Below are 26,076 nucleotides of genomic sequence, written 5' to 3' on the forward strand. Positions count from 1 at the left end.
TCCGACAGGTACAGGGAGCAGCTGGCAGCAACTGGCACAGGCCAGGCCAGAACCTGGCTCTGAAACAGTGGGATCCTTCCAAGTACTGGAAGCCATGCTGACAAGAATTTTTTAACTGTTTGGTAAATGCCAGTGCCTGCCATGGGACCCCAAGTTCCTCTCAAGCCAGTGCCAATGGCAGCCTCCCCTGCTGCCATGCCCATCCATGGAGAGTTTTATGACCGCTTATTCCTCCTGCACACTGGCCAAAAGAAATAGATTTTTCTGGAAATACCTTCCATATGATATTTGTAATATTGTAAACAGACCATTTGCTCTTGAGATGTAGGGTATTTGGATAGGAGGAGGAGGATGGATGGCAATTCTGGCAGCTACACAATGGTATGTTGGGGAAAGGAGAATGCAATAGCTCACAAGTTGCTTGTATTTTTGTTCCAGTGCCTGCTTCAACCTGAGCTGCAGCCAATGCCTCAAGGTACATAAGGACACCAGGATCTGAAAAGACATCTGCCTGGAGATGCCCACTCTGCACTGAGGGACAGTAGCTCCTCACTGCAGCCATGGGACTAGACCAGGCAGTGGGCACCCAGCGAGACCAGTGCTACCAGCAGAGCAGGGGGAAATGCTGCATTAATTCTTGCCATTAATGCTTACTGAGTAAGGAAACCCAACAACCAGTGCATATTGCCTTTTATACAGTTGAGAGACAAAACACAGACCAAGTTACAACAAAGCTTAAATCCAAAATAATTACATTTTGTCACAATTCCTTCCACACAGTCCAAGCCACCAAGGAAGCGAGCTGCCAGCACCCGAGGAGAGACACGATTTGCTCCACAGCTCCCTTCAATCCCAGCGCAAAAACTTCCAAATGTTTGAAACGGGGAGCAAGTAAATCTTTTAATGCTCTCTGAAAAGCAATCAGCTCACCGAACGCATCATTCAGCAGCCTCTAATATAAAATAATTAAACCATGAAAAGCTGCTGCAGTAATCTTACTTAAAAATCCCAAATTCCTTTACATTTTGAGGATCTGATGGCACTGACTCCCAGTCAGACACATACAGGCAGGGCAGAGACCGCGGGAGCTTCTCACAGCTCAGCTGAAAAACGTCTTCCACTCCTTGAGCAGAGGCAGCTTAACTTTATGAATATTTGTTGTTGCAGCACAACTATCCAAGAGATACAGCTAAATCCAAATTCATTTCATTTCCAGCCAAATTATATTTTGATGCAGGTCACTAGAAGCTAATCTTTCATCTCTGGTTTTCATACATGAAAACGAAAACGAAAAAGAATTTCAGATTAAGCAGCATTTATCATCAAATTAAATTAAATCAAATGGAAAATTGCATAAAGAAACTCAGTTAAAACAATTAAATTAAAAAGCCCTTTACCTGTGTGAATGTAATCTTTGATTTTCTCAGAAGAGAAGAGAACCTTATTATTAAGCAAACTTAAAAGGGATCCTGGATTACCCTTTCCCCACTTCCCTGTACTTGAACTGTCAGTCTGTCTTCATGAGCAGACTTTGCTTCCTATCTGTCAGGCAAGCTCACTTGCTTGTTCTCACATGCCAGAAAAAGTTGAGTTTTCAGTACTGCAGGAGCACTTAAGCTGTATAGTAAGCAGCAGATGAGTCCTTTATTCGTGATTATTTTGTTAGTTACATGCATATATAGACAGACACACAGGTGCATACACACATCTGCATTCAGTAATACAACACAGCTTCAGCAAAAACCTGAGCTCACCAGAAGCTAGCCTGCATTTAACCACTTTTTATTGATGCTCTGACAGCTCCAGTCTGAAATAGCGTGTGGTAAGTACTAAAAATGAAGAAATAGCAAAGCTTTCTAGAAGACACCTATTTAAAATGATCTCATAAGTATTTCATCTTAACTGAAGAAATTATAATTCTCTTTTCATCAAAAAAAACTCCAAGACTTACATTACATCAATTAAAAATACATTTATGATCTTGGCTTATGGCAAAAGGGAGAGCAATAAGCAGTTGCTGTTTTGGAGAACAGCTCTCTGGGAAGAATTTTTCTGATATATAACACAGGCCTAAGAGGCTCCGTAATGCCTTGGGTCAAATTTTTGGTGATGAACATTACCTTAGTTTCTTGGCTGGAATCCCCTCTGGCTTCTAAAAATCCAATTTCATTTCAAGGCAAATTTTGTCTTAGAAATAAATGCAGGAAACCATGCAATAAAGTTGGTTTCACCCAGAACTTGAGAAACGCTGAGATTTGGGGTCCAAAGCTTTTCTTTGTTCCTTGGTATTTGGGCACTTTTCCTTTAGATCCCCATGGATGAGTTGGTGCAAACTGCAGCCCTTGTCAATTGGGAGGGATTTTCTGACCAGTCAGGAAGAAGCATCTCCTAATTCCAAGTGCTCCACACATTATTGCATGAATGTCAAGCTCTGTGAGTACCAACAGAAAGTTGTAACACCTCAGGAAAGCATCCAAGGACAAACGTACCAGAGGCAGAGTCACATACTGTTTACAAACACAACATACTGACACTGTTTTAGTGGTGGCACTGGGGTCTTTGAATGCATCTGCTCCTATAACCTAGAATTTTGCTTAGTGCTTCTGAACAAAATCCAACATAAGCCACAGGTAAAAGTTTGCATTTTATCATGAGGCTTCAAAAGTCATTAGTGAAGACAGTGACTTTTAAACACAAAATACCACTACTGTCTCTGAAAGCCCCTGAGATGTAAATCAGTGGAGATGGGGAAATCAGTCCCAAAAAACATTCTGGTGTTTCCTCTTCCCATTCCCTTGACATGCCCTTTGCTCAGGGCTGCTGCAAGGGAGGTGATGCCAGGCTGCAACCTCAGGCTGAGGTGCTGCAGCTTGGCTTGCATTTGTTCTTCTCCTATATGCTGGTCCTTCATGTTTGGAGATGAAAGGTGCAGTGTGACACAGAGGCCTCTCCTCTCTCCTTTTGAAACTGCCTCCTCCTCTCTGGTTTTCCACAGTTCAAACACAAGACTTTGAAAAAGATTTCAAAGCTGCATCTTGTATATGGAAATTCATGGCTTTGGGCAGGTTCATGATCAGGCCTGAAATTTCAAGCTTAAGATTAAGAACCTGCTGCCTAAATGTAAGTAGTTTTACTTGTGCTTTGCCTGTGTCTGTTTTTTAAACAGCAGCGGGGTATTTTATAAGCATTAGTTACCTGCTTTTACATGTGGATATCACCGTACTTGATTCCTTCAGGATTTGCAGGCATGGTGGAAGCCAAGCTCATGTTTATCTGCAGTGGAAGCTCAGAGGTTAAAGATCTCAGAGGAGGAGAGGTGCAGACAGCAGGAGCAGGTCAGGAAGAGGATGAGGTTTGCCAGGATGTGGCAGTAGGGCTCTATGTGGGACCAGATCTGGATGGTCACCCACCCCCCTGCAACCACACCATCACCTGTGGCAAGAGGCACCCAGTCAGGCTCTGAAGACCAAAAGGTAGCAAAGGAAAGTGACAAAATGAAAGGATATGTTGGGTTGAGTTGGTAGGTGAAGTTGGGAAACCTGGATTTGTACTATTTGTTGCTTTTTTAATTTGGATACTTTTTATCCTTGGCCTGCCACATTCCTGCTGGAGGCTCAGTTTCCAAATCCTAGTTTTTAGCATTGTACAAGGAGCTCAGATTGAATAGTATAAAAAAAAAAAAGAACATTGTAGAATCTGTGAAAGGACACTTAATTTTTCAGTAAACCAGCTGTAATAGAGAAGAATCAGAAGAAACAGTATGTGCCCTTAGAATTTTTTAAAAGCAGGAAGGAAGGGTTATTGGAAGCCTTACTCAATAGATAAGACAAAACTTGAAATATCGCTGCCTTTTATTAAAGGAAGCAGAAGAGAAGAATGTTTCAGCAATCAACAGTAGACCTACACAGATGCAGAGAGAACACTGTGCCCATTTCTATTGCAGCTTCACCGATCTGTTAGGAAAGGAGAAATTTCAGAGCCATGAAAATCAAACACCTCTCCTATTAAGACAGGCCAAGAGTTTTGGTTGCTCAGCCTGGAGAAGGCTCCAGGGTGACCTCGGTGCAGCCTTTTAACATATAAAGGTGGCTCACAGGAAAGAAGGAGAGAGGCTTTTTATCAGGATGTGTAGTGAGAGGACAAGAGGCAGTGGTTTTAAAGTGAAAGAGGGTAGATTAAGCTGGGACATAAGGAAGAAATTTCTTATGATGGGACAGTGGAACAAGTTGCCTGGAGAAGTTGTGGATCTCTTTAAGTGCTCAAGGCCAGGTTGGATGGCGCTTGGAGCAACTTTGTCTAGTGGAAGGCAGGGTGTTGGATGAGATGATCTTTAAAGGTCTCTTCTAACCCAAAGCATTCTGCCATTCAGTGAAGTACTAATCTAGTGGGATTTTTCAGTCTTTTTTTGATAAAAACACCCATGTTTTTCAGAAGGAAACTGGAGGGCCAGTTACCAGGATGGCCAATGCTTCATTTATCAGGAGCAGAGGCTACTCTCTAGGAGTAGCATTTAGGATAGTTTCTAGCTGTCATATGTTTCTCCCATGTGCAGAGCTGCAGTTAAATAAAAAGATTAGCCAAGATATATGCAGTTCTTCAGGGCTCTGCCAGACATTCTGCCAGGTCGTACACTGTTGGCCTATTAGAGTTTCCTCCTGCTTTCTGTTTGCAGTAATCCACTGGAAACCCAGCCCTGGAGACCTGCCTCACTGACCCCCATATTCATTAAGAATAATTGTTGATACTGTACAATGGAAAAGCACCAGCACAATTAAAACAGCTCTGTCTCATGACAGAGCTTTTGTGGGATTGGCAGAGAGTCCTAATGAGGTCCCCGAACCCATCCATCACCCACTGCAGCCCCTCCAGCTGGTTCCATCCTTTGTGGCTGTGTGCCAGTCTGACACTGTGTGGCACGTACAAGTACTACAGCAGCCACTGTCACACACGGCCAGGGGACACGTCCCTCCGCTTCGCTGCCAGCTCCTTAGGCTTGGCACCTTAGAAATGTTTTCTCCTTCGTCCCTATTTTCTTCCCTTTTATTCTTCTTCTACCCCAGACTCTCTGTGAGGAATGGTTTTCATTTAATCCAAGCGTGTTTGGCAAGAGATTCCTTTTGTCCTGCCTAGGAGTCAAGGGCATTTTGAGGTCTTGTTGAGCAATAAATAAATATTTGAGGCATATTTCTGTGCTTCCATTGTGGTGGCCTGGTCACTCATCTTGAGCTTTCCACCTTTGAAATCTGATGGAGAGAATGGTGTGAAGACACCTACTTCTCAAAGCCATTCTTCATGTCAGCTCTTCATTATGCCAAGTAAGAATGAATATAAAATGATTTATCCTGGGGGGAAAGGAGAAATGTTGGATCCAGGCAACTGAATAAAAATATAAATACTGCCAGCTTTCAACAAAAGTTGATCTTCATTGAGTGTGACAATCACAGGCCAGAGAAAAGAATTCTATACACAGAATATAATTAATAGTGAGTTTTTTGTGGAACTACCAGAGCTTCTGTTCCAACAGTCACCCATACAGGCAGAGGTAGTGGTCAGCGAGAGGCGCCAAGGGAATCCCTTAAAATAATGCTGCCACGGAAGCAAGGCTGCTAGGGAAATGGTCCAGCAGCACTGAGGGCCTGAGCAAAATCACCAAGGGCAACTGCCAAAGCAGGACTGATTTTCTGTTCATTCTGCAATGGCAAATCCCATCATGCGCTCACAGCACAGAAAAAGGGGAGAACACGGGAGCTTAGCCCAGGTTTGCAGCTTTGAGTCACTCTGTGCACAGGAGAAAGTGGTTACACGTGACGTGTGCATCTGGTGACATAAAATGTGTTTATACCTGGGCAGCAGAGCGTGGTGTGGAACGCCCCAAGCTAGCGACGACCGGAGCTAGCGCAGTCCTCTGCAACCAAGGACTTCAGGGATTAATCACCGGCGACATGAGACAGCACGTTAGGCTCTGTCAGCACCCCGGGCCCACAGCAGCTCAAGGACAGGAGCCCCAGGGACAGGGAGGACAGGGGACATACACACCTAACAGATCCAGGAGAGCTCTGGTTAGACTGTATCACACCAAGAGGAGGAGCATGTCCAAGGGCATTAAGCTTGCACTTTTCAAAGAGAGTTGTGGTTTTGGTCTGACCTCTGCCTCTATTCTTTTTTCATATTTATAGGTAGCCATGGTGACTAATCAGACAGGAGGTTTATGCCAGGCTTGCTGACTACTACCTATAATATATATATGAAATATACATGCCTGGTTTAGGACAGCACTTTCCTGATAGGGAGATGGACATACTTTGATTTGGGCTACAGCCCTTCACTTCCCCTTCATGCAGTGAATGCTATCCTGTATCCTGTAGATCTTTTTGCTCAGGCTGGAGCCAACTGACTGGAGCATTCAAAAAATGAAATATTTTTCCTTCCCCTCTTAGGAGAGGGGAGCACAGATAAGCCCTAGACAGACCTGCTCATGGTGAACGAGAGTTTTCTTCACTTGTGAAAGCAATTTTGCTTCTCCCTGCTCCTCCCCCATCCCCCCACCCCTCTGTGATGCACATCCTGCCTCCAGACGCTTCTTTCCTCTCCCGGATGTGAGGGTTGGAGGCAAGTAAACCCCATCTGTCTCAAATCCAACGGCAACCACTGTGTCAGATCCTGCCCTGCTTTATGTCTCATAAACACGTATTAATGACTCCCTCCATAAACCCTTCCACGACTACTGTTGTGCTGTAGTAAACTTTCTCTTGGCCTGGTATCAGCGAATGAAGCTTCAGCCCAAGGGAATCTGGCACAGTAGCAACTTATCTGCATAACACGTGGATGGCTGTAGAGTTGACATTTCTCTCCACTGCCAATATCGAAGGAAGTGAGAACAGGCAACCTGCAACCTACAGCACAACATTGGTTTGTCTCTCATTTCCTCCTCATCCAATAAATGCCTCAGAGACTTTCTGCAAAGCAGGAATATTTGCCCATGGTCTTGCACTTAAAAGCATATCCAAGTTATAATTGAATACTTTCCTCCAAAACAAAGGTAATAGGGATTGGGAAAATAATGTTTTAGGTGAACGTCTGCTGTCTGGCAACAAATTCTTTGGGGAAACACAGCTCGATACTCTTGCTGAAGGGGAACGAGTGAAATTACAAGACAGGGAAAAGTAACATGTCTTGAGAGGTTAAATGCAAAAGCCTGATTACTCCTCTCAATTATCCCAATCTTACTCTGTGAAATTCACTATTTGAGAAGTGCTTATTTCCAAATTATAGAGATGAGCAAGAGGGTAAGTCAGTGAAATTACTAAATGAAAACCAACCCTTTTATATAATACATGCAACCCGACTGATTTAGTACAACAAATTCTGTATGCATTTGAAGTATCATGAAAATAGTGTCTTTAATATACAGTTTATATACTTACAATACGCGGTTTAAAGTTGTTCATATACATTACAGGGATATTTATTTGCACCTGGTTTAAATAATAATCTGCCTTCAGCCTTTTACACAAAAGCCCAAAACAGCACAGAATTCCACAAACCCCATGCTTCGTTTTATAACGGAAATGTACTAAGCCAAAATTTTAGGGCTTTTTATTTTTTTCTTTTTTTCCCAAGTGTTACTTTTTTGACATACCCAAAGTGAATCTAAAGCGCTAAGAACTAACATATTTTTAATACAATTCAGAAGATTGTCCAAGTCAAGAGAATCACTCTGCAGATTTTCACACTGAAAATTTGGTTATTACACACAAAAATTGTGAAGTTGGAACAACTCCTGGATTATTAGGAATTTAAGACATAACAAAATGAAGAGTCATTTATTGCTAGGTCTCAACAAGGGGCCTGCATTTCCACACTGCCCTGCCATCCCTATAAGTAAAAAGGACGATCCCTCTTGCTTATTAGGATTTAATCTGTACCTTCTGGCTTGCATACAGGAACGCTGCAATTTCAGAGCATCAGTAAGAGAAGCCAGGACAGCTGGGCTAAGCTGTAGTCCTCTCATAGGGCTGATGCTTGGCTTTTAAGTACCATGGTGTAACCTCCTGCCGGGCCTGCAGGCAGGCAACCCACTGGGAAGCACACAAGAAGCTGGTGCCAGCACAATTTGTTTTGTGGGAGGACAATCAAGAAGTTGATTTAACATGAAAACATAAGGGAAAACAATTATTTATAGACAGGTTTGAAACACGGTGCCTTTTCAGGCAGCTTTGCTGTTTATGCTGTTTCTCTTGAAGCTGTTGTGGAACGAAGTTCATTTAAGTGGCGAGCAAACCTGTTGTATTAGAAAATACACAGTAATACACAGTAACTTCAAAACCTTGCTTCTAGCTGAAAAGAATACTTCAAAATGCATTTCCCTTCTAATTTTGGATGGACCAAATGTTTTCTGTCTAAGTTTCTAGCCGTAGGCAATTTTTACAATATGGCAAGAATAAGAACGCAAGTATGCACTTTGAGTTGCTGTCAACACAGCTTTGGTTAGCCAGGCAGGCAGCAAGACAAAGAATCTCAATCCTAGGCACAATGAGCATTTGAAAGAAACTAGCATTTCCCCTCAAGTTTCCTCTCCATGCCTCCCCTGCCCAATTCAGTGTCCACCTCCAGAAAAGCCTCCATGCCAGAATCCGGCTTTCACTGCTGAAGGCAGCATCAGTCCTTGTGCCAACATGCAACTGTTGCATAGAAAGGATGTGTTTCCTGGTGCAGGACAGAGAGACAGCTCCATACAGGATGACATGCCATATTTTTTGCTACCAAAACCCCCAGACAAACAAAAACCCCAAAGGTAACACAGAGCTTGGACACCGATAACCAAGTAAGCACCAGAGGCCTTACATTTATTTAATCTGAGGGAAGAAATCCAAGGTTAGGACTGGCCTGTTTTAGCAGACTGCCTCAAAAAATAAAGTGATTTTTGGCCCACTCTGGCACAATGCTCAATGGTTACAGCTCTCAGGCCCCAAAGACAACCAACACAACTCCCATCAACATGGCTGGACTCCCATACTGCCCAAAACCAGATTGGTTTTCCCCACTGCTGACCTCCACGCTGTGCCTGGCTACCTATTGAAAGATACCCCTTTCCATAACCTAGGATCCAAAGGCTGAGCCACAACACTCCACTTGCTCAGTTTGCTCATCACTCTACTGATTTCAGCAGAGCAGATAACTTCAGTCCAGCTTGGGCACCACAGCAGGTAGATCAACACTGGAGTCATAAAATTCAAGGAACACAAATGTTAGGAACACCTAAATCCCAAAAAATGGCTTGGAAAATGAAGGCAACGAGTGGCTAAGGGCAAAGGAAAAAGTTAAATGCTAATACATTATGCACAAAAAAAGTAAGCAGTGCCAAGCTAGAACGAGACAACTGGAAGGCCACCAATAGCAAGTTTGCAGGTAGAGGTTTTAGCTGTACTTTGGTGCACAGGCTCAGCTTCTGCAAACAATGCACATTTCTAGGCCTTTCTGTGGGCCAGTTGTATTTTGGTTTATGCATGTGAGATGTTGATGCAGCACGGTCATGAATGCAAATTCCACCAGTCTCTTTGCAAGAATAACCACTTCAAGCAGGTAAGCAGAGGTAACAGAAGAGGTGTGAATCCACAGTCAAAGAAAACTACTTTGTCAGGGATGTTAATATACTGGGGGGTGTTAGCAATATTTAATGTTAATATTACCAAGACTGCAATATTTTCTTTTTTTTTTTTTTTTTTTGAGATATTTTAGGGGTTTTTACCTAGAATTAACAAGCTGAGCAAAACAATGACAAGTACCTGACATTAAATATTTGGCCCTTTCAAATTTGAACACTCATTTGACACAGTGAGGTTTAAAAGGCAATTGGTTTCAACTTGCATCTGTCTACCAACAAGCACACACATCTGAACAGTATCTGAATTTGATCTCATCCTATTTGCAGCTAAAATATTTTAGGATGCTAATTAAAAAGCATTTGGAGAAAGCTATTCATGTGTTGCTTAAAGCCAATACATTATGAAAAAGAGGATTATGAAGTCGTGGGGGTTTTTCTATTGGGGTATTTGTTGCCTTTACAGTACCCACAAGAACTGGGCTTTGCTTTCTGGTTGAGAACTGGTGGTTTGCATTCTGCAAGACAAATAATGCACCTTGGCTTCGTCATGGCGACATGACATGACATTTGCCCCAACAACAGAAAGCTCTATTTGCTAGTAAATTATTTTTAATGAGTCAATATGGCTGAGAAAACAGGCAAACCTAGCAGTTTTGTCCCTGCTCTGTATTTTCTCTTGATGCTCCCAACTATGTGCCCTACAATGGAGATATTTTTTTATACATCGGAAAGGTAAACAAGGCAGGTGATGGTGTTCCCCTAGCCAGGGCTCTGCTCAGCAGCAAGTGAAGGTGAAATTGCGCTAGCATTCCTAGCTCTGACCACCTGAGGATCCTGGGCATGCACACTTGCTGAGGAGGAAGGGATAACACAGAGTGTTTCCTGAGGACCTCCACAAATCATTGAATCCAGTATATAAAGGCAGGGGGATCCAGGCGTTTTTTAGACACATTTCAGAGATCTCTGTCTACAAGAAAACCACAAAGGACTATCAAAAGTTAATCCTATTCCTAGCCTTTTAAGCAGTTAAATTTGAGAGGTCTCCACAGGCAGACTAATACCCACGTACCATCTCTGTGCTCCCTTTTAACTGCTACTTACATGTGACATCTAGTGCAGATTTTGCAGCTGGGCAACTGAATTAGCACATCCTTTGATGCTCAGCCCCTCCCACTTTGACACCCACATTCTTCTAGCCCACTGCAAACAAGACAGGTGAACTGAAAAGATCACAAACATTTCCTGTGGCATGGTCCAAAACCTCACTCAGCCCATTCTCAGCAGCATGCCGTGCTCTGTTTCCGATCCCTCCCACCTTGCCAACGCTTTATTTCAAAGGCATGACACAGGAGCACGATCGCCTTCCCACACAGATCCGACCGCAGGAATAGGAGAGCAGACCGAGCGTGTTTTCAGACGATCAGAACAGCAGCAGAGGAAACACACGGAGCTGTTACCTTCCACCACAGCACAGCTCCTGCAAGGGCCGTGCTAGCAGGCTGCTGCAGCAGGCAGGATCTGCTGAGAAAGGAGTCTGTGCACTGAACTGCTTTTCCCATGAGAAAGCTGCACGACCAGAAGTCATGCTATTTACTCCAGTCATCCGACTACAAAAGCAACTTTTGAAATCTACAGGTCATAAACTTTTAATTGGCCAGGGCAGAGTGGCTCAGTAGAAAATCCCCCTTCTCCCTCCCCTCTGGGCAACGAGCTAAGCATGACTCTTGGTTTAAAAACATTTAACTCTTTTTGCTCAAAGTAACATGGAAAATGCATCCACGTTACAGATAGTCAGGAAGATACTGTTAATAAAAATAATGCTGCAAGAATAGTGTGCTAGTGGCACTTCACAGCAATTCTTAACATTTTCAGATGTAGTGTCAAAACCAATGCTTTTGTATATCTGCAAGTCACAGCACGTTGCCAAATATTATGTGAACAGAAACAATCCCATAAGAAATACCTTTTTTTGCAGTTAACACAAAACTGTAAACTGGATTGGTGTGTGTCTTTCAGCATCAAATTGTTCAGTAATAAATACGACTAAGTCTTAACAGACTATGGAGTCAAAGTTCCCTTAGTGTCCGGTTTTTAGCAGCTGTTGAATACTCAGGGATGCACAAAGGCACACCTCTGCAGGTTCTCTACCGTTATTATTGACATAGAAAAAAAAGTCCATTCACCACTGAAAAATGTTTATCTGCATAGTAAGAATTTTTCTACTACTATTTACAGGAAGGATTTTTAGTGCAAAAAACAGGAAGCGATGTATTAGCTCAAATGTATCGAGCACACCTCATACAGTTTCACTAAAAGCTAGCCAGCATCACATCTTGGGCCGCCAGCCATTAATGAACTGTAATATTTTCTTAACCTGCAATTTGCTTAGCTTGAAGTCTTCTGATAGGATTTCTTCTGTAAGCTGAACCAGTAAATTGCCATCAATCTTCTCCGTGACAAAGAACGATATAACATCTTCTGACAGACCAATAAACCTCAGCGATTTAGACACTTCCTCTATCGAGAGTCCAGAAAGGTCTGTGGGTGGCTGCCAGGGAGAGCCATCCCCACAAGACCTCGGTGCTAACTGGAGGTGGAGGGGAGACGAGAAGGGGTAAGACACAGAGAATGTATCCTGCATGCCCTTTTTAGCAAGATACTGGTCTTCCAAGATGTCTGGAGAGCCAGTTTTTGATTCCTCCTCGGCACCATCTATTTTCAGTGGCAAGGGACACATGTCTGTAACCGTCTTATCTTCACTTGACTTGGGTGCCCGAGGAGGTAAGGCAGGACACGAATGGCTCTGCTTTGTGTTGCTGACTCCCAGAGTTTTCTCATCAGTGCAGTCTAGAGAGTAACTTGCTGACTTTGGACAGCTGGAGATGGTGTTTGTGAACTCTGCTGGAGTCAGCGGGGAGTACCCCGTTGGGAGCTCACACCCATCGAAGTCAAAAGTCAAAGGTGCTGGACAGTTTCTCTTTGGCGTACCTGGAGTCTTCTGTCTGGGGTAACTGTAGCTCCTGCTTGGATCAAGCAGGAAATCACTCCTGTTCAGGCCTTCAGCAGTTCCTGAAAAATGGTTTGGCCAAGATAACCTCGAAGGCAGAGCTTCAGCTGAGGGGCTTCCCAAAGGCATTGTGCTCTCAGGCTCTTTGGATTCAGATTTCATCATGTTACACGGGTAGCAGGAAACGGGTGGGCTCTCAGTTGGGTTGGTGTTGTCGCTCTCTGTGACATTACTTAAGGAACAAAGCAGAAAAGATGTTGTTAGTAAGAAAAAAATTGGCATTTCAATAAACTCATAAATCATCTGACAGAGTCAGAGGGTGACCGTCACAAGGAAAGAATCTTCTTTCCTCCAGCAGAACTTTTCACATTTGAATTAACATGTTTGAATTAATGCACTGACAGTTCCTTCACCCCTTCTATAAGCCTGACAAGATGCTGATATACCCAAAAGCCTCATGTCTTGTTTTTTCAAGCTCATAAAAACAGTAGATGTCTCAATTCAGTTCTGTGTCATCACACAAATACTCAGTTTTTCACTGTTGAATTCCTGAGGGATACCACCATGGATGAGAAACAGCCTCACATATACTAGAAAGATGTTCTAGTCCAGTACTTTTCTATATATATAGCACAGATGTGTCATGGTATGCAAAAGCTCATATGAGGGGCAGGTCACCCTGCACTAGGCCATGTGCACCAGGGCAGAGTACAGAGACACAGAGTGAGTTAATGCTCACTGCCAAAGGATTAGTTTTAGCAGGAAGGGTAAGCAGACCTAGCTGGACGTGCTGAAGTATCAGGCTTTAAGCTTACCCACAGTAACTTGTTGATGTGTCTGGATCTTTAAAATGCTTTGATGTCAAACACTTGCTGTTCAAAGGCACCTAAAGAAAGTTGCCTGATCCACTTCCAGGTGGTGAACTAAGCTCAGCCTGTCCCAGGGAACTGATGGTTTATATCCAGGAGTTCCCAAGAGACGGAGACGACAACAAAAGCACGCAAGCTGTTATCAAAAGCAAATGTTTGCTGATTCTATGCCACTTTCTAAAAGAAAATGTGAAAGATTGTGCTGATCTTTGGAATTTTGGCCAACTAAACCAGAACACTGGAAAAACACTTAGCAGACTTATAAATCCTTACTCAACAGAACAGACAGAAACCACCAGTTGAAAAAAATTGTTTTAATTAGTCACCTATCTCTCCTGAGAACTAACTACTCAAGAAAGAAACTCAACAGTCACCCCATGACAGCTCAGTGGAAACTGCTTGAGAATGGAGCAGTTATCAAAAACCAGCATAGTTTTCAGTGGATTGACACAAAATTACTTCCCCGTGTACTTACAGTGGATCAGAGAGGAAGCCAGCCTGGACTTGCCCAGATCAAATACAAAGTGCAGATGCATAAAACCAGCTCTAATCTGCATCACTGGAAAATATCCATCCCAACAGATGCAGTTTCCCTCTTTCTAACCATCCCTCAGTCTCCATTCCGTGCCTTTCGAACTTTTCGTCTCTTTACATCACTAATACAAGTCTGACAGGTAAAGCAGCTGGATATTTACAATAGGAGAGATGGGGTTTTCCCCACTCAGCAGGGATACACCATCAGCTGGTCACTTTTGGCTGCTGAAAGGCCAACTGGTGTATTGCACACAGTGCAAATCATTTTTCACAAACCAAGCCATCAAGCTGAGGAAACAGTCAGCAAGGTGTTGTAAACAACCAACCATACAGAGCAATTAAATTGATTGATCCTGTTTCTGTTCTCTAATTCCATACCAGAACTGGAACATTTATTGATTTCAAAAATTAATGGAATTTCTGAAAACTGATAAAATAACATTTTAACATTTTCAAAGTACTTCCTTATTCATCCTCCACTAAAATTAACTCCCTGGGACTCGGTGCCAAAGGATGCAAGACAAGCCTCAAACACAGCTTAAGTCAGGCATCAGGCATTTTTAGAGGCAGATAAGGACAAATCATACTGACTTTGTTTCTGTTTAAAATATTGCCTGCAACCCTTCGTGATCCAGAAAACAAGACCGTTGATATAAATGGCAAAGCAACTTCACCAGCAATCTGGCTACTCCACACAATGCCAATTTTCTAGTAGCTTCCTTTGCAACACAGAGGTGTTGGTAGGTCAACTCTACCAAAATGGAGATGTCTGGTCTGGACCCAGGTGGAGATGAATTTCATGTAAATACTGTGAAATTCAAGGCAAATCATTGAATCACAGAATTGTTTAGGTTGGAAAAACCCTCTAAGATCATCAATCCAACCATTACACAGCACTGCCAAGTCCACACTAAACAATGTCCCCAGGTGACACATCTACACTTTTTTTGAACACTTTCAGGCATAGTGACTTCAACACTTCCCTGGGCAGCCTGTTCCAGTGCTTGACAGCCCTTTCCATGAAGAAATTTTCCTAATATCCAATTTAAACCTCCCCTGGTGCAACTTGGGGCCATGTCTTATTCTATTGCTTGTTAGTTGGGAGAAAAGACTGAACCCCACCTCACTACAACCTTTTGCATTCCTGAGAAACTTCACTTCTGTTTTCCTAGTTTTTTCATAGTTTTTTGGAAGGCAGATGTATTCTTAGCTACAAAGAGAGAAGGCAGCATTTGGTGGGCCCCAAAAGCTGGGAGGTCTTGTGCTCAACCTCCTGTGGAGTAGACCTTGACAGAACTACCCAACAGGCTTTCATAAAATAAGCAAGCAGCCTTGATCTAGAGTGATCATTGCCAGATCCAAAACACTAAGCTGCAAATGTGCAGTATGGCTTAGTAAGGCAATTCCAGCACAAGTTATTATCCCAACTGCATCCAGGCTGAAATGAATTCAGTGATGTTTCAGATTAATTTGTAATATCCACACACTGTGTCACTGAAGGGGTACCAAAAATAATGGCAAGAAGACATCCAAGGCAAAAAGGAGGTGAGGCTTCAGAAGGTGCATATACTTTCTGAAGTCAAAGGAAGGACACTGTATCACTAAGAAAAGCTATGCAGCCACATAATTCAGAATTTACTGTCAACTTTCAACCAGCCTGGGTGGATTTTCCAGTTTGTGGGTCGTGCTGAAGTGTGTTTGATGTGGAAGCTGTCTGGCCCCCTTCTGCTACACCTCACTTCACACTCAATGGTGTCTGCTGGTCCTTCTGTCCTCCATCACATCCACCCTGTAGGTTCCCATATAGTTAGCACAACACATTTCTGGATTACCACACTCTTTTTGTGTCCCTGATTATCAGAGCTGGCTGCACTGCATGCAGCACTGCAATCCCACCCAAAAACTAGCTTTGAGGTGGTCTGGTTTGAAGATTCAAGCCTTTCAAGAAACATGGAGAACTATACATGATTTTTTAATTAGACAGCCTGTGTCACCTAAGAGCGGTATTACCTCTAGCAATGTGTGCAGGTATTTAATATCAACTGCTATGTCCTATCTAGTAAAACCTAGTCCCTGCTGGAGCTTTTCTTCCTTTTGAATCTTTAAAAATAACTTGACAGGTTAGCCCGTTTTACAAAAAGTCAGCAAGTCTGACACCGTACCGTGCCTTAGAAACAAGCGCCTTTAAAAAGAACAGTGCTAAATTTAACTTTCTCAGAAAGTGCTAGCACGGTGCTCCCACAGCTCAGACACATACATGTTGTGCAGTCCTGAAGAGTAGTAGGACAGAGTGGGGCTGGGAGAGCGGGTCTGCTGTCGTGCAGGTTTCACTGTGCGAGGAGGGATGGAAGGACTGGTGGAGGACGGCTTTGAACTCCGTGGTGGGACCGGGGGAGCGTTGAGGAGCCTGCATTCCTCTTTTACCTGTACAAAAGAAGAACACGTAAGCAAGCAGCAAGAAAATCTGGGCAACAGCAGCCTCAGCCAGATGAAATACATCTGGTTCTGCCTTACTCTTTGAAAGGAAATAATTAAAAAGGGAGGAGAAGAGAGAAATGAAAAAGTATATACATTTGCAACAGTATGTAGCTGTCAAAGAAGTCCAAAAAACCACTTTGCCACTGGCAGAGCTACTAGCAATCTTTTTTAGGGCACATTTCAGCAGTTTGATAGCCACTCATTTAAAAAGTAAAAGAACCTTCCAGTAACATAGAAAATCAGACAGACTGTTCCTGATATTGTACATTCTGTAAGGAGCAATTCATCATGCCTAAACTTCATTAGTGTTGTTTATTTAGATGTAATAAACCAAGCTTATGTAATGAAAAGATCTCAATATACTTTGATGTTTCCTGACTTACTTCACCAGTGATAGTCAGTCATCCAGCTCTAGGATGATTCCCAGCCTCCCTCCCTCAGGAATAGTACATGTATCTCATATTTACCAGCTTCTGGATTCAAACTTGGAGCTTCAGTCCTTCTGTAGCTGCCAAGGCAGGGCAGGATAAGGCTGTCCAAAATGTAGAAGTGGAAAGGTGTGGGCACAAGAGTCTGTTCAAACAGTGCACCAAGCCAACAGGTCTGCTCCATGCAGCCAGACAACCTTGCAGCTTAAAACACACAGCTGTAGCACTGCTCACCTGAAATTTAGTTTGGTGTGTCTATGTAGGAGCAAAATGTCAGGATCCATTCCCATATAAAAGATGATGGAATTAAGGACTTAATCTCATCAGGACATATTTGGGAGAGCAACTCTATTTAGTAGGGCTAGAGGTGAGAAGGCTGCTGAGAATTAGGCTGCCAGGCAGGATTTTTAACAATTCACCACCTGCCCCTGGGCAGGAGGAGACCTCTATGTTCTCCTTGTCTGAAACAGTCTTAGATGCATCAGAAAAGGGAAATTATTTTTGTGTTTGAAAGCTGCAGTTTATTTTAAAATTTTACAGCACTGCAGAACTAAAAGTTATCTTAGCAGTTCTGCAACACATAATTAGCAATTAAAGTGATTTAATTTACTTAAAAACAAAATAAATGTGGAACCTTTTGCAATCCACTTCAGTGCTTTCAAAATGCAATAACATATTTAGTACTTTTGTGAAATGGAAAACTGGGGACTAGGACACTGTACTACATTTTTTCCCTAATTCAAAACAAGTCAAAATTACAGGAAATGCCCGACAGCATAAAACACTGAAATAAATCTTGTTCTAAGGGTTCTTATTTGCTCTTTCAAAGAAAGGAAAAAAAAATGAATCAATTTTATTCATGTTTGTTATTGAATTCAGGCATAAAACTCTTCAGCCATTTTAGTGTTGTGTCCCAAGGATGCCTGAAGCCTTTTTTCCCTCCCCAAGTCAGAATAGGCAAAGTTAATACTGAATGCTATTGAATATATATCCATGGGGTTAGAGACACCATTCAGGGGAGCTCTTGGAGCACAGCAGATGGTCAAAGGCTTAAAGTGTTTCTTTCCTGGGAAGACTGAGGCATTCAAAGGTGCTGGCATAACAAACTATGCCAAACTCTCTTGCTGACCTAGATTGCAGATCAGAAGGAAGCCATAAATAACACCTGTTTGGAGTCCCATTTGGTCCCTGTCATAAAACTATAATTACAGCTGCCACACACAGCCCCCAGAAAACCCAGCAGAGGAATAAAAAGTAGAGATATTGCAGATTAAATGGACAAGAGCAAGGGGAAGCTTCAGGAAAGCCACGCTCACTAGGTCCAAGAGAATGGCAATGAAATAAATAAGGGAGATGAGTGGAACAGCCACAGTGTGACAGGACAATGACCTCGATGGCTGCTGCTCTTAGCTGGAAATACTCTTTGCCCTGCAAGCACTGGATGTCACATGGCTGTCAGATACAGATAAAACACATTTACACTGCACAACCTGAAACTTCTATTTGATACTGACCTCTCATGCACCAACCCTCCTTCCTGTGACCTAGGAATGGTGACCTGTTTCTAATGGCATAAGGCGCTATGTTGATTTTAAGACCTCTGCTCCTTTTCCTTGCTGCCAGCCCAAGCCCTGCCAGCACCGCCTGGGCCCTGGGGTGTCACTGCTGAATCTGGGTGTTACGGTGCCCACTGCAGTGACCAGCTCTGCAGCTGCCTGGATAACACCTGCCCTGTCACCAGTATGACTGTGAGTGTAACACAGAGCAGTTCCAAGCTCCTCATCCACAGGAGCCTGAACTTCCGGTGCACTCCACCAGGGATGTGCTTTATATCAATCAGGAAAACAGCCTCTGATTTTATGCAAATTAGTGTTTGGGGAATGAAGCAATTACTAATTTACAGGCCTTAATTCAGAAGTTATTCTCCCCTCCTCTGCCTTCTGCCTTCACGCTGCTTTGATTTTTCTGAAAGGTATTTAGAAAATACACGTGATATATCAGAATGCTTCATCCTGCTGGAGAGAAGAAAACCAGAACAGCTTCTGAAATACCCAGATGTCCTTTCCTGTCCTGCAAACAGCTCCTGGACACACATTTTAAATTTAGTGCAAAAATACAATTGCCAGCCAACCTTTATACAGAAATGCTATGGAATATCATTCTAGAGGGAGTGATGACTAAACCGCATGTTCTTCAGCAGCTCCTGAGATCTACTTACTCTATAAATACCTACATGAAAACCATGCAAACCTCTCTTCAGCCCCAGCCCACAGATGAATTCAGTAGGTCACTGATACTCACTCCAAAGCTGTTCCAGGAAGCCATAAAAGTGAGTCTAAATTCTTATAATCTGTGGAAATGTAGGTTTTTAGCTTTATTTTTAATGGGGCTACACCCCCTGCCCACTTTTAAATGCAAGCTAATATCTTTAGCAGAAGTTATTTCTCCAGCATGGCTAGAAAGCAATATCCACATTGCTGACAGCACTCACACATTACCTCAGTAATGTAAGACACACATGACAAAATTCCACACTTTACAGAATAACTCTCAAGGGCAACATACACATCTACCCCAAATGTCACCCTGCTGGCCCCAAAAGGGAGTCACTATGCCATGGGGATTCCCCAAGTATGAGGGTCCACACCAATGCTGTGCAGGTGCTCCACAGTGCTCCCAGCACCCTACTTCCCACACCTCAGGGATGACATAAGACCCTCATATCTCAGGCATGACCTGGGCAGTCAGCACCCCCATGGCACAAGGGCTGCCCTCACCTTGCTGCAGGGGCAGCCTTCCTCCCCCACCACCCACTCCCCGGCACTCCAGCACTCCTCTGACCCTGTGCAGAAGCAGTTCAGCTCGCAGAAATCAGCAGGAAACTAATCATTTTCCAGATCCAGACCTGGCTGCCTGCCCAGGCACAGGAGTGCCAGAGCCAGCACAAAAGAGAAGCCAGGATGATGTGTCTGGGAAAGGAGGAGGAGGTGGAGGAGGGTGGGACCAGCCCCACACCAGTTAATGTCAGTGTAGGCTGCCAGGGAGCCTCATCCCGATATGGTGCTGCTGGGCACTCGTCCAAGAGTCTGGACAAAGTGTCAGTGCATACCTGACCTCAGAGGCAAGGAAGTGCTCTTGGGTTCGTAAACGCTTTGCTAAGAAGACATAATGTCTTGCCTTTCCTGGCTGCTCCAGCTGCTGCATTTGCTTTTCAGGCAGTTTTGGCAGCACAGTCCAAGGGCTGCAGTTGGGCATTTCGTGCCTGCACGGTGTCCTCCTCCCCTCTCCTCGCTGCACCTCCCCAGGAAGCACAGAGCCTGGCCAGGGGCATCCCCACGGAAATCCACTGCAGGCTAACCCAGCATGAATGAACACAACTTAGCTTTCAACCAGGTTGTGACCTGACTTGTGAGGGAAAGGCTCCAGCCAACACTACTGGACTGTTAGATGGCAGAAGGAAAGGTGTGGGATGATCATGGTTTGCTACAGTTTGGTCTCAAATTAGTCTTAATTTACTGTACAGCCATGCTCTTGAAATCACCACAGGACTTGTAACAGGAATTATATATTTTTTTAAATTCCAGAAAAAACCCTGCAAAACAAATTTGATAAATGATATCCACCAAGATTCATGCAATATAAGTATGTATCACTGACACTTTGCTAAAGACTCCTAGACAGTCTTTCCTGGGGAACCTTCTTTTTTCCTTTCTTTTTTTTTTTTTTTTTTTTTAAATAATGTTTAGGACTATGTCAAGGGAGCACATAACAGGTGGATTCTCCAGCCAGTCCACATAAGCTCCTGTTGATAAAACGTATTTGTATTTTTCCTCTGAAGTCTCCATGACATTTCAGGTTTGGAGAACTGGTTTCTCCCATGAGTTTTCATTAAAAACCTTAGGCCAGGAAACATGCTCTGTTTAAAACTGACTAGAAGGCTCATTTATCAATTCTGCAGAGCTCCTATTTAAATATATTTTCTTTCAATAAGCAGTACAGAATGATTAGTTAAGGTCTAGTTCGATAAAGTTTCCTTGAGGATAGTGCCACAATATTCTTCAAAATCAGCTATAGGTTCACAGTAGAGAAGACAATCTCTCATTAACAAACACTTCAAATCTGTAAAAATTATAGCTGTTCTCATTATCAGAGCCTGTTAACTGAAGACACACACTAAGGTCATCTGAGGCAGTTTGTGCGTGTGGTCATGCCCCACACACTTTGGCCACAAAAAGTATGAGAAAACATGGAGGTCCCATGGAGAGATGATGCGGAAAGCAAGAGAATGAAGTGACTCAGCAATTCTTAGACCTTGTTTATGTGAGCAAGAAACCCAAAATAAATATCACCTGAAAGTATCAGGATTAAGCTACTAGATGAGTAGTATTAAATATACTCTTGTGATTTTTAAGGCATGACTTACACACAGTAGGAAACTAGCTGAAGTTGCACATTTTGCGAAGTCTGACTGCTTTCTTGCCCTGTATGTGCCCTTCCCCCTCCACCAAGTATTTCCTAAAAAGATCTGCATGCAAACTCTTCACCACCTAAAGAAAGAAACAAACAAACATAAATAACCCTGACTTACTGCTTCTGATTTCGGAGGCACTGGAGGTGGAGGTAGGGAAACATCTGAAGACTTTGTGGTTGTTCCGATAGTTGCAGGCACAGGAAGAGACGCGGTACCACACTTTGATCGGAAAGATCCTCTGTAGTTGTCACACTTGTTCTTCTCACTTAGCGAGCAAGAGAGAGGCTGATCACCACCCTTTCCAGACCCTTGGTCCAACCAGAGCTCTTCATAAGGAAGTTCTGATTTCGTAGGCAGAAACATCGATTCTTCGCTAACTTCAGGGAAAAGATAATCACTGCTACTGTCCCCCGACTCCTGGTACTGAAGAGCATCGTGAGAGAACAGGGCCCACTCGTTACACAAGTCCCTGCAGCCGTGGAGGTTCACCTCGCTATTCCCATGCAAGTTGTTGCCATAGACGCAGACGGAGAGCCGGTGGAAGGACTGCGTGAGCTCGTCCCGCGCGTAGCTGAGGGAGTTTGGCACATGGCTGTGCCCCGTGCACCGGCTCTTCTTCGGGCTCTTGCAGTCGTCGTTCCAGTCAGTCTTTACATCTCGCACGGCACGAGAATACTCGTCTATGTCAAACTGTTCCTGGCATATGTTAAACCAGTGCTGGATGAGGGGTTCATGCCACAGCTCCCCCTTCACCACACTATCAGGTAGAATAAATTTTGGAAGAGTCAAGTGCAAAGGAAAATGCATGGGAATGATTTTGTTTCCACGAAGCACGCAACAAACTACAACAGTCTTGGTCTGAATGTTGACAAACTTGTACCTGTGCCCCTCACGGATAAAATGCAGGTCATAAGGGTTTCTTGGTGTAGGACTTGGCACTGTCACATTAACGGGCAGCCTGGTTTTTTCTACTATATTGCGAATTGTGTGCTCCCCTTCTTGCATCTGCACCTCCAGTGGGCTGCGAGTGCTGAACTTGCCCTTGCACTGGAAAGGGAGACTGATGCTCTCGTTGGTCCTGTGGTTCATGCAGATGAGGCAGGGCATTTTGCCCCTGCCTAGCTTACTAATTGAATTAAGTTTCCCAATTTTTTTGAAGATGGTGTTGAGCCGTGACTTCTCCTTAGAAGATTTTGCATAAAGGATTTCTGCTTGCCCCATTAAAGTGAGCTCATCCCCAGTACTAAGGGTAATGTTGTAAACTTCAGTGTCTTCATTGCATTCACCTGAAGCTACCTGCAAAATAAAAATAAAAAATTTGGTTTTCCCCCAACGAAGACAATACTTGAATCACATCAAATCTCTTGAGACTGAACTTACAATACTATGTATTGGAAAAAACGAAAGTAATTTTATTTGAACAGCCAACTGGTCAAGTGCAAGGTGTTTAACCCAAAGCTCAGCTAAGTAAGCTTTTAAAATTGTTCAGCACATTCCTGCATCTTACTTGAGAGGAAAGAGCCACCTGAAACTGCCAAAGGAGGCATGAGAACAAACATTATCATATTTTAAAGAAAGGGCAAATCCACATATCCCAACAGTTCGAACAGCCGCTTGTGTCATACAGCTATGACAGACCATGGCTGGATTCCCTTGGGTATCTTTTCCCCACACCCTTGTTTTTTGCTGTTTGCTAGAACTTATTTGCCAGGCTCTTGAGGGAAACAAACTTCTTTCACCATCTTCAGCTCCCTGAGGAGCAGAAAAGGTGATCTCATCATTACAGATGAAGCATATCCCTTTGATATAATCTTTTCCAGGCTAGGGGGAATGACAGATGACATCTATTCCCTGAAGGAGAAATCAAGAATACTGGTCTATCCCATATGCCTAACCCCCCTCCCCCCGCTTTGCTCTCCTAGTCATAGACTTCCTTCCTCATTTTTTGATCATAATTGCAATTTAAGAGATTAAACAACATATGCACAGCCATGTGTGAGCTTTTCTAGTATGGAAATTGCACCAGGAGAAAAAACCCAACAAAACAGATGTCCAAGGCTCATTTGCTCCTGAAGTTATTTCCTTAAGACCAAAATAACTCTTCATAGACAAGATTGCTCTGTCTCATATTTGAGTGGTTTAATATGAAAAGCCCTTTCCAGGGACCTAACAGAACCCACCCAATTCTTTGGTAGCAGCAGATTCCTACTCATAAATGAAGGTGCACCAGATAAACACTACTCATCTGTTATAGACCATTTTATTTGATAATATCAAACATACTAAAGAAATTGCCAATGAAAACATATGCTAAAACTGTATATCCCTTCCTCACCTCTGAAACCCCTAAAGACTTCATGGACTTGAGTGAAGTTCAAAATCCAGGCTTTGAACCCTGGTATCATCACACAATAGCCACTGCATGAAGTGAAAGCTGTAATTCCAGTAAGTTAATAACTGACAAGCGCTGTGAATAATGCTTCCTCTTGTAAGACATGACCTGCAATTCCCCTGTATTTGCAGAACTGTGATTATCTTCTGCAAGCCTCTCGGAGCAATTGCACAGGCAGTGCAGGCGAGGTGTGCCGCCTTAGCACTTCAGGCTTGGGGTTTCCGGAGAGGAAGTCATTCAAACCCTGAATTATCTAAACAAACACTAATTGGTCTAATCCAGGAAACTACTAGGATTTATGGTACGTAATACTCATTCACAGTTTGCACCACTGGCCTGACAGCATTTTGAAACACCACGACGTGAAAGGAAAGCACTCGGGATTTTTTTGCTGATAACGCCTGTGTGACGTTCATTGCTGGTTTCTCCTCAAACTGTCACAGAGTGCTGCACTGGAGCTGCAGCTACACAGCCCCGCCTTCGAGGGGCTGATAAGGGCTGAGGACACACAGGGCTTCGTGCCTGTACCACGCAATCCCCCCCTTCTTTCTGAGAGTGTGTTTTCTCTAAGAATATTGGTTTCTAGAATCAACAAGTCTCCACAAATGGCTGGTCTGATAATGCCAGCTACACTGTTGGACTTTTCACTTGATGCTGCATGATCACAGCTTTTCCTCACTACTTGTGGGACACTGTCCGGAGCGAGGGAGGTGGCACAACCTACAGCATTGGGAGCTCCTCCTCGGGCAACTTACAGTTCCCTGGTGATTCACAAACAAACAAGCCACTGTAGGAGGAAACAGTGGGTCAGATGTGAAACCACAGAGGTAACTACACGGCTGAGATTCACAATGAAGGTCTTGCGGAGCAGCTACTTATTAATGTCATCCATTTCAACCAACCAAGTAGCAAATGGACTTTGAGAGTCAACAGGCATGTTTAAATACAAAATTATTTTCAATTAAAAACTCTGAAAACCATTTTCTCATTGTTAAAAAATATAGTCACAGGATAATTACAGGTGAAAAAAGGCTGAATTTAACCCTGGATGTGTCTACAGACTGGGGAATGAGATGCTGGAGAGCGGCACTGTGGGACTTGGGGGTCCTGGCTACTGGCAAGTTGAACATGAGTCAGCAGTGCCCTGGCAGCCAGGAGGTATCCTGAGGTGCATCAGGCACAGCATCACCAGCTGGTCAAGGGGGATGATTGTCCCGCTCTGCTCTGCACTGGGGTGTAGAGTGCTGGGGGCAGTTTTGGGTGCCACAATATAAAAAAGACATTAAGCTCTTAGAAAGCATGCAAAGGAGGGCCATGAGGATGGTGAAGGGGCCTTGAGGAGAATCTGTACGAGGACTGGCTGAGGTCACTTCATCTGTTCAGCCTGGAGGAGATGGGCGGACCTCAACATCCTCACAAGGGGAAGTGGTGGGGCAGACACTGATCTCTTCTCTGTGGTGACCAGTGACAGGATTCAAGGGAATGGCCTGAAGTTGTGTCAGAGGAGGTTTAGGCTGGATATTAGAAGAAGATTCTTCACCCAGATGGTGGTTGGACACTGGAACAGCCTCCCCAGGGAAGTGGTCACAGCACCAAACGTGACAAGAGTTCAAGAAGCATTTGGACAATGCTCTCAGGCACATGGTGTGATTTTGGGGTGCCCTGTGCAGGGCAAGGAGTTGGACTCCATGTTCCTCATGGGTCCCTTCCAACTCAGTATATTCTATGACATTTTCTGAAAAGAAAGATGAGGCCATAGTTCTAGTTTAGCACTCTGAGAAAAATACTGTTCTGCATTCTTCCTTCTAAACAAAAATATAAGGTATTAGTTGCTGTCCAAAATTATAATAAAAACTGAAAATGTGAAATTAGAAGTCTAAGACCGCACAAATTTATCCGCTAAATTCTACTATGGTGGTGTTAAGACTGCTGATACATCCCAGCAGGCTAATTATACTTTAAAATTGGTAGGTAAATTGTAGGTAAATATGTATTCCAGAATGTTAGCAAAAAGATATACCATACATATAATATATACCTCTCTCTCAATACACGTAACAGTGCACAGATATCACTCAGCTTCTGTTTTGCAGATTACACAGCTAAATGATCTTTACTTTGTCCTTGTAGCAATGACATATGAAAATCAGACTTGCTCTGTTTTGTTCACTCAAACATTTCACTTTATCAACGGCCACAAAACTTACAGAAAAATCAACAAAGAGCCATGGACTTTAGCTCAGCTTTACACTGCCTTGGGTGAACTTCAAAGGGCCTCCAGAAGCCCAGGAAT

The 26,076-nt window shown here is 43.4% G+C and overlaps 1 protein-coding gene across 1 annotated transcript in view; it reads right to left on the reverse strand.

Moving 5' to 3' along the window:
• Positions 1-7,534: 7,534 nt before the first annotated feature.
• GAREM1 (GRB2 associated regulator of MAPK1 subtype 1) overlaps positions 7,535-26,076 on the reverse strand; it is a 99,235-nt gene continuing 80,693 nt past the window's right edge. The window contains exons 4-6 of the mRNA XM_082296671.1: positions 21,509-22,687; positions 16,272-16,438; positions 7,535-12,843 (exon numbers count right to left, since the gene is read on the reverse strand). Of these exons, the coding sequence (XP_082152797.1) occupies positions 11,931-12,843; positions 16,272-16,438; positions 21,509-22,687 (2,259 nt within the window). The 3' untranslated portion in view covers positions 7,535-11,930. The remainder of the gene's footprint in view (positions 12,844-16,271; positions 16,439-21,508; positions 22,688-26,076) is intronic.

Source organism: Coloeus monedula, assembly GCF_965178545.1.
Source record: "Coloeus monedula genome assembly, chromosome: 1".
Taxonomy (NCBI): Eukaryota; Metazoa; Chordata; class Aves; order Passeriformes; family Corvidae; genus Coloeus; species Coloeus monedula.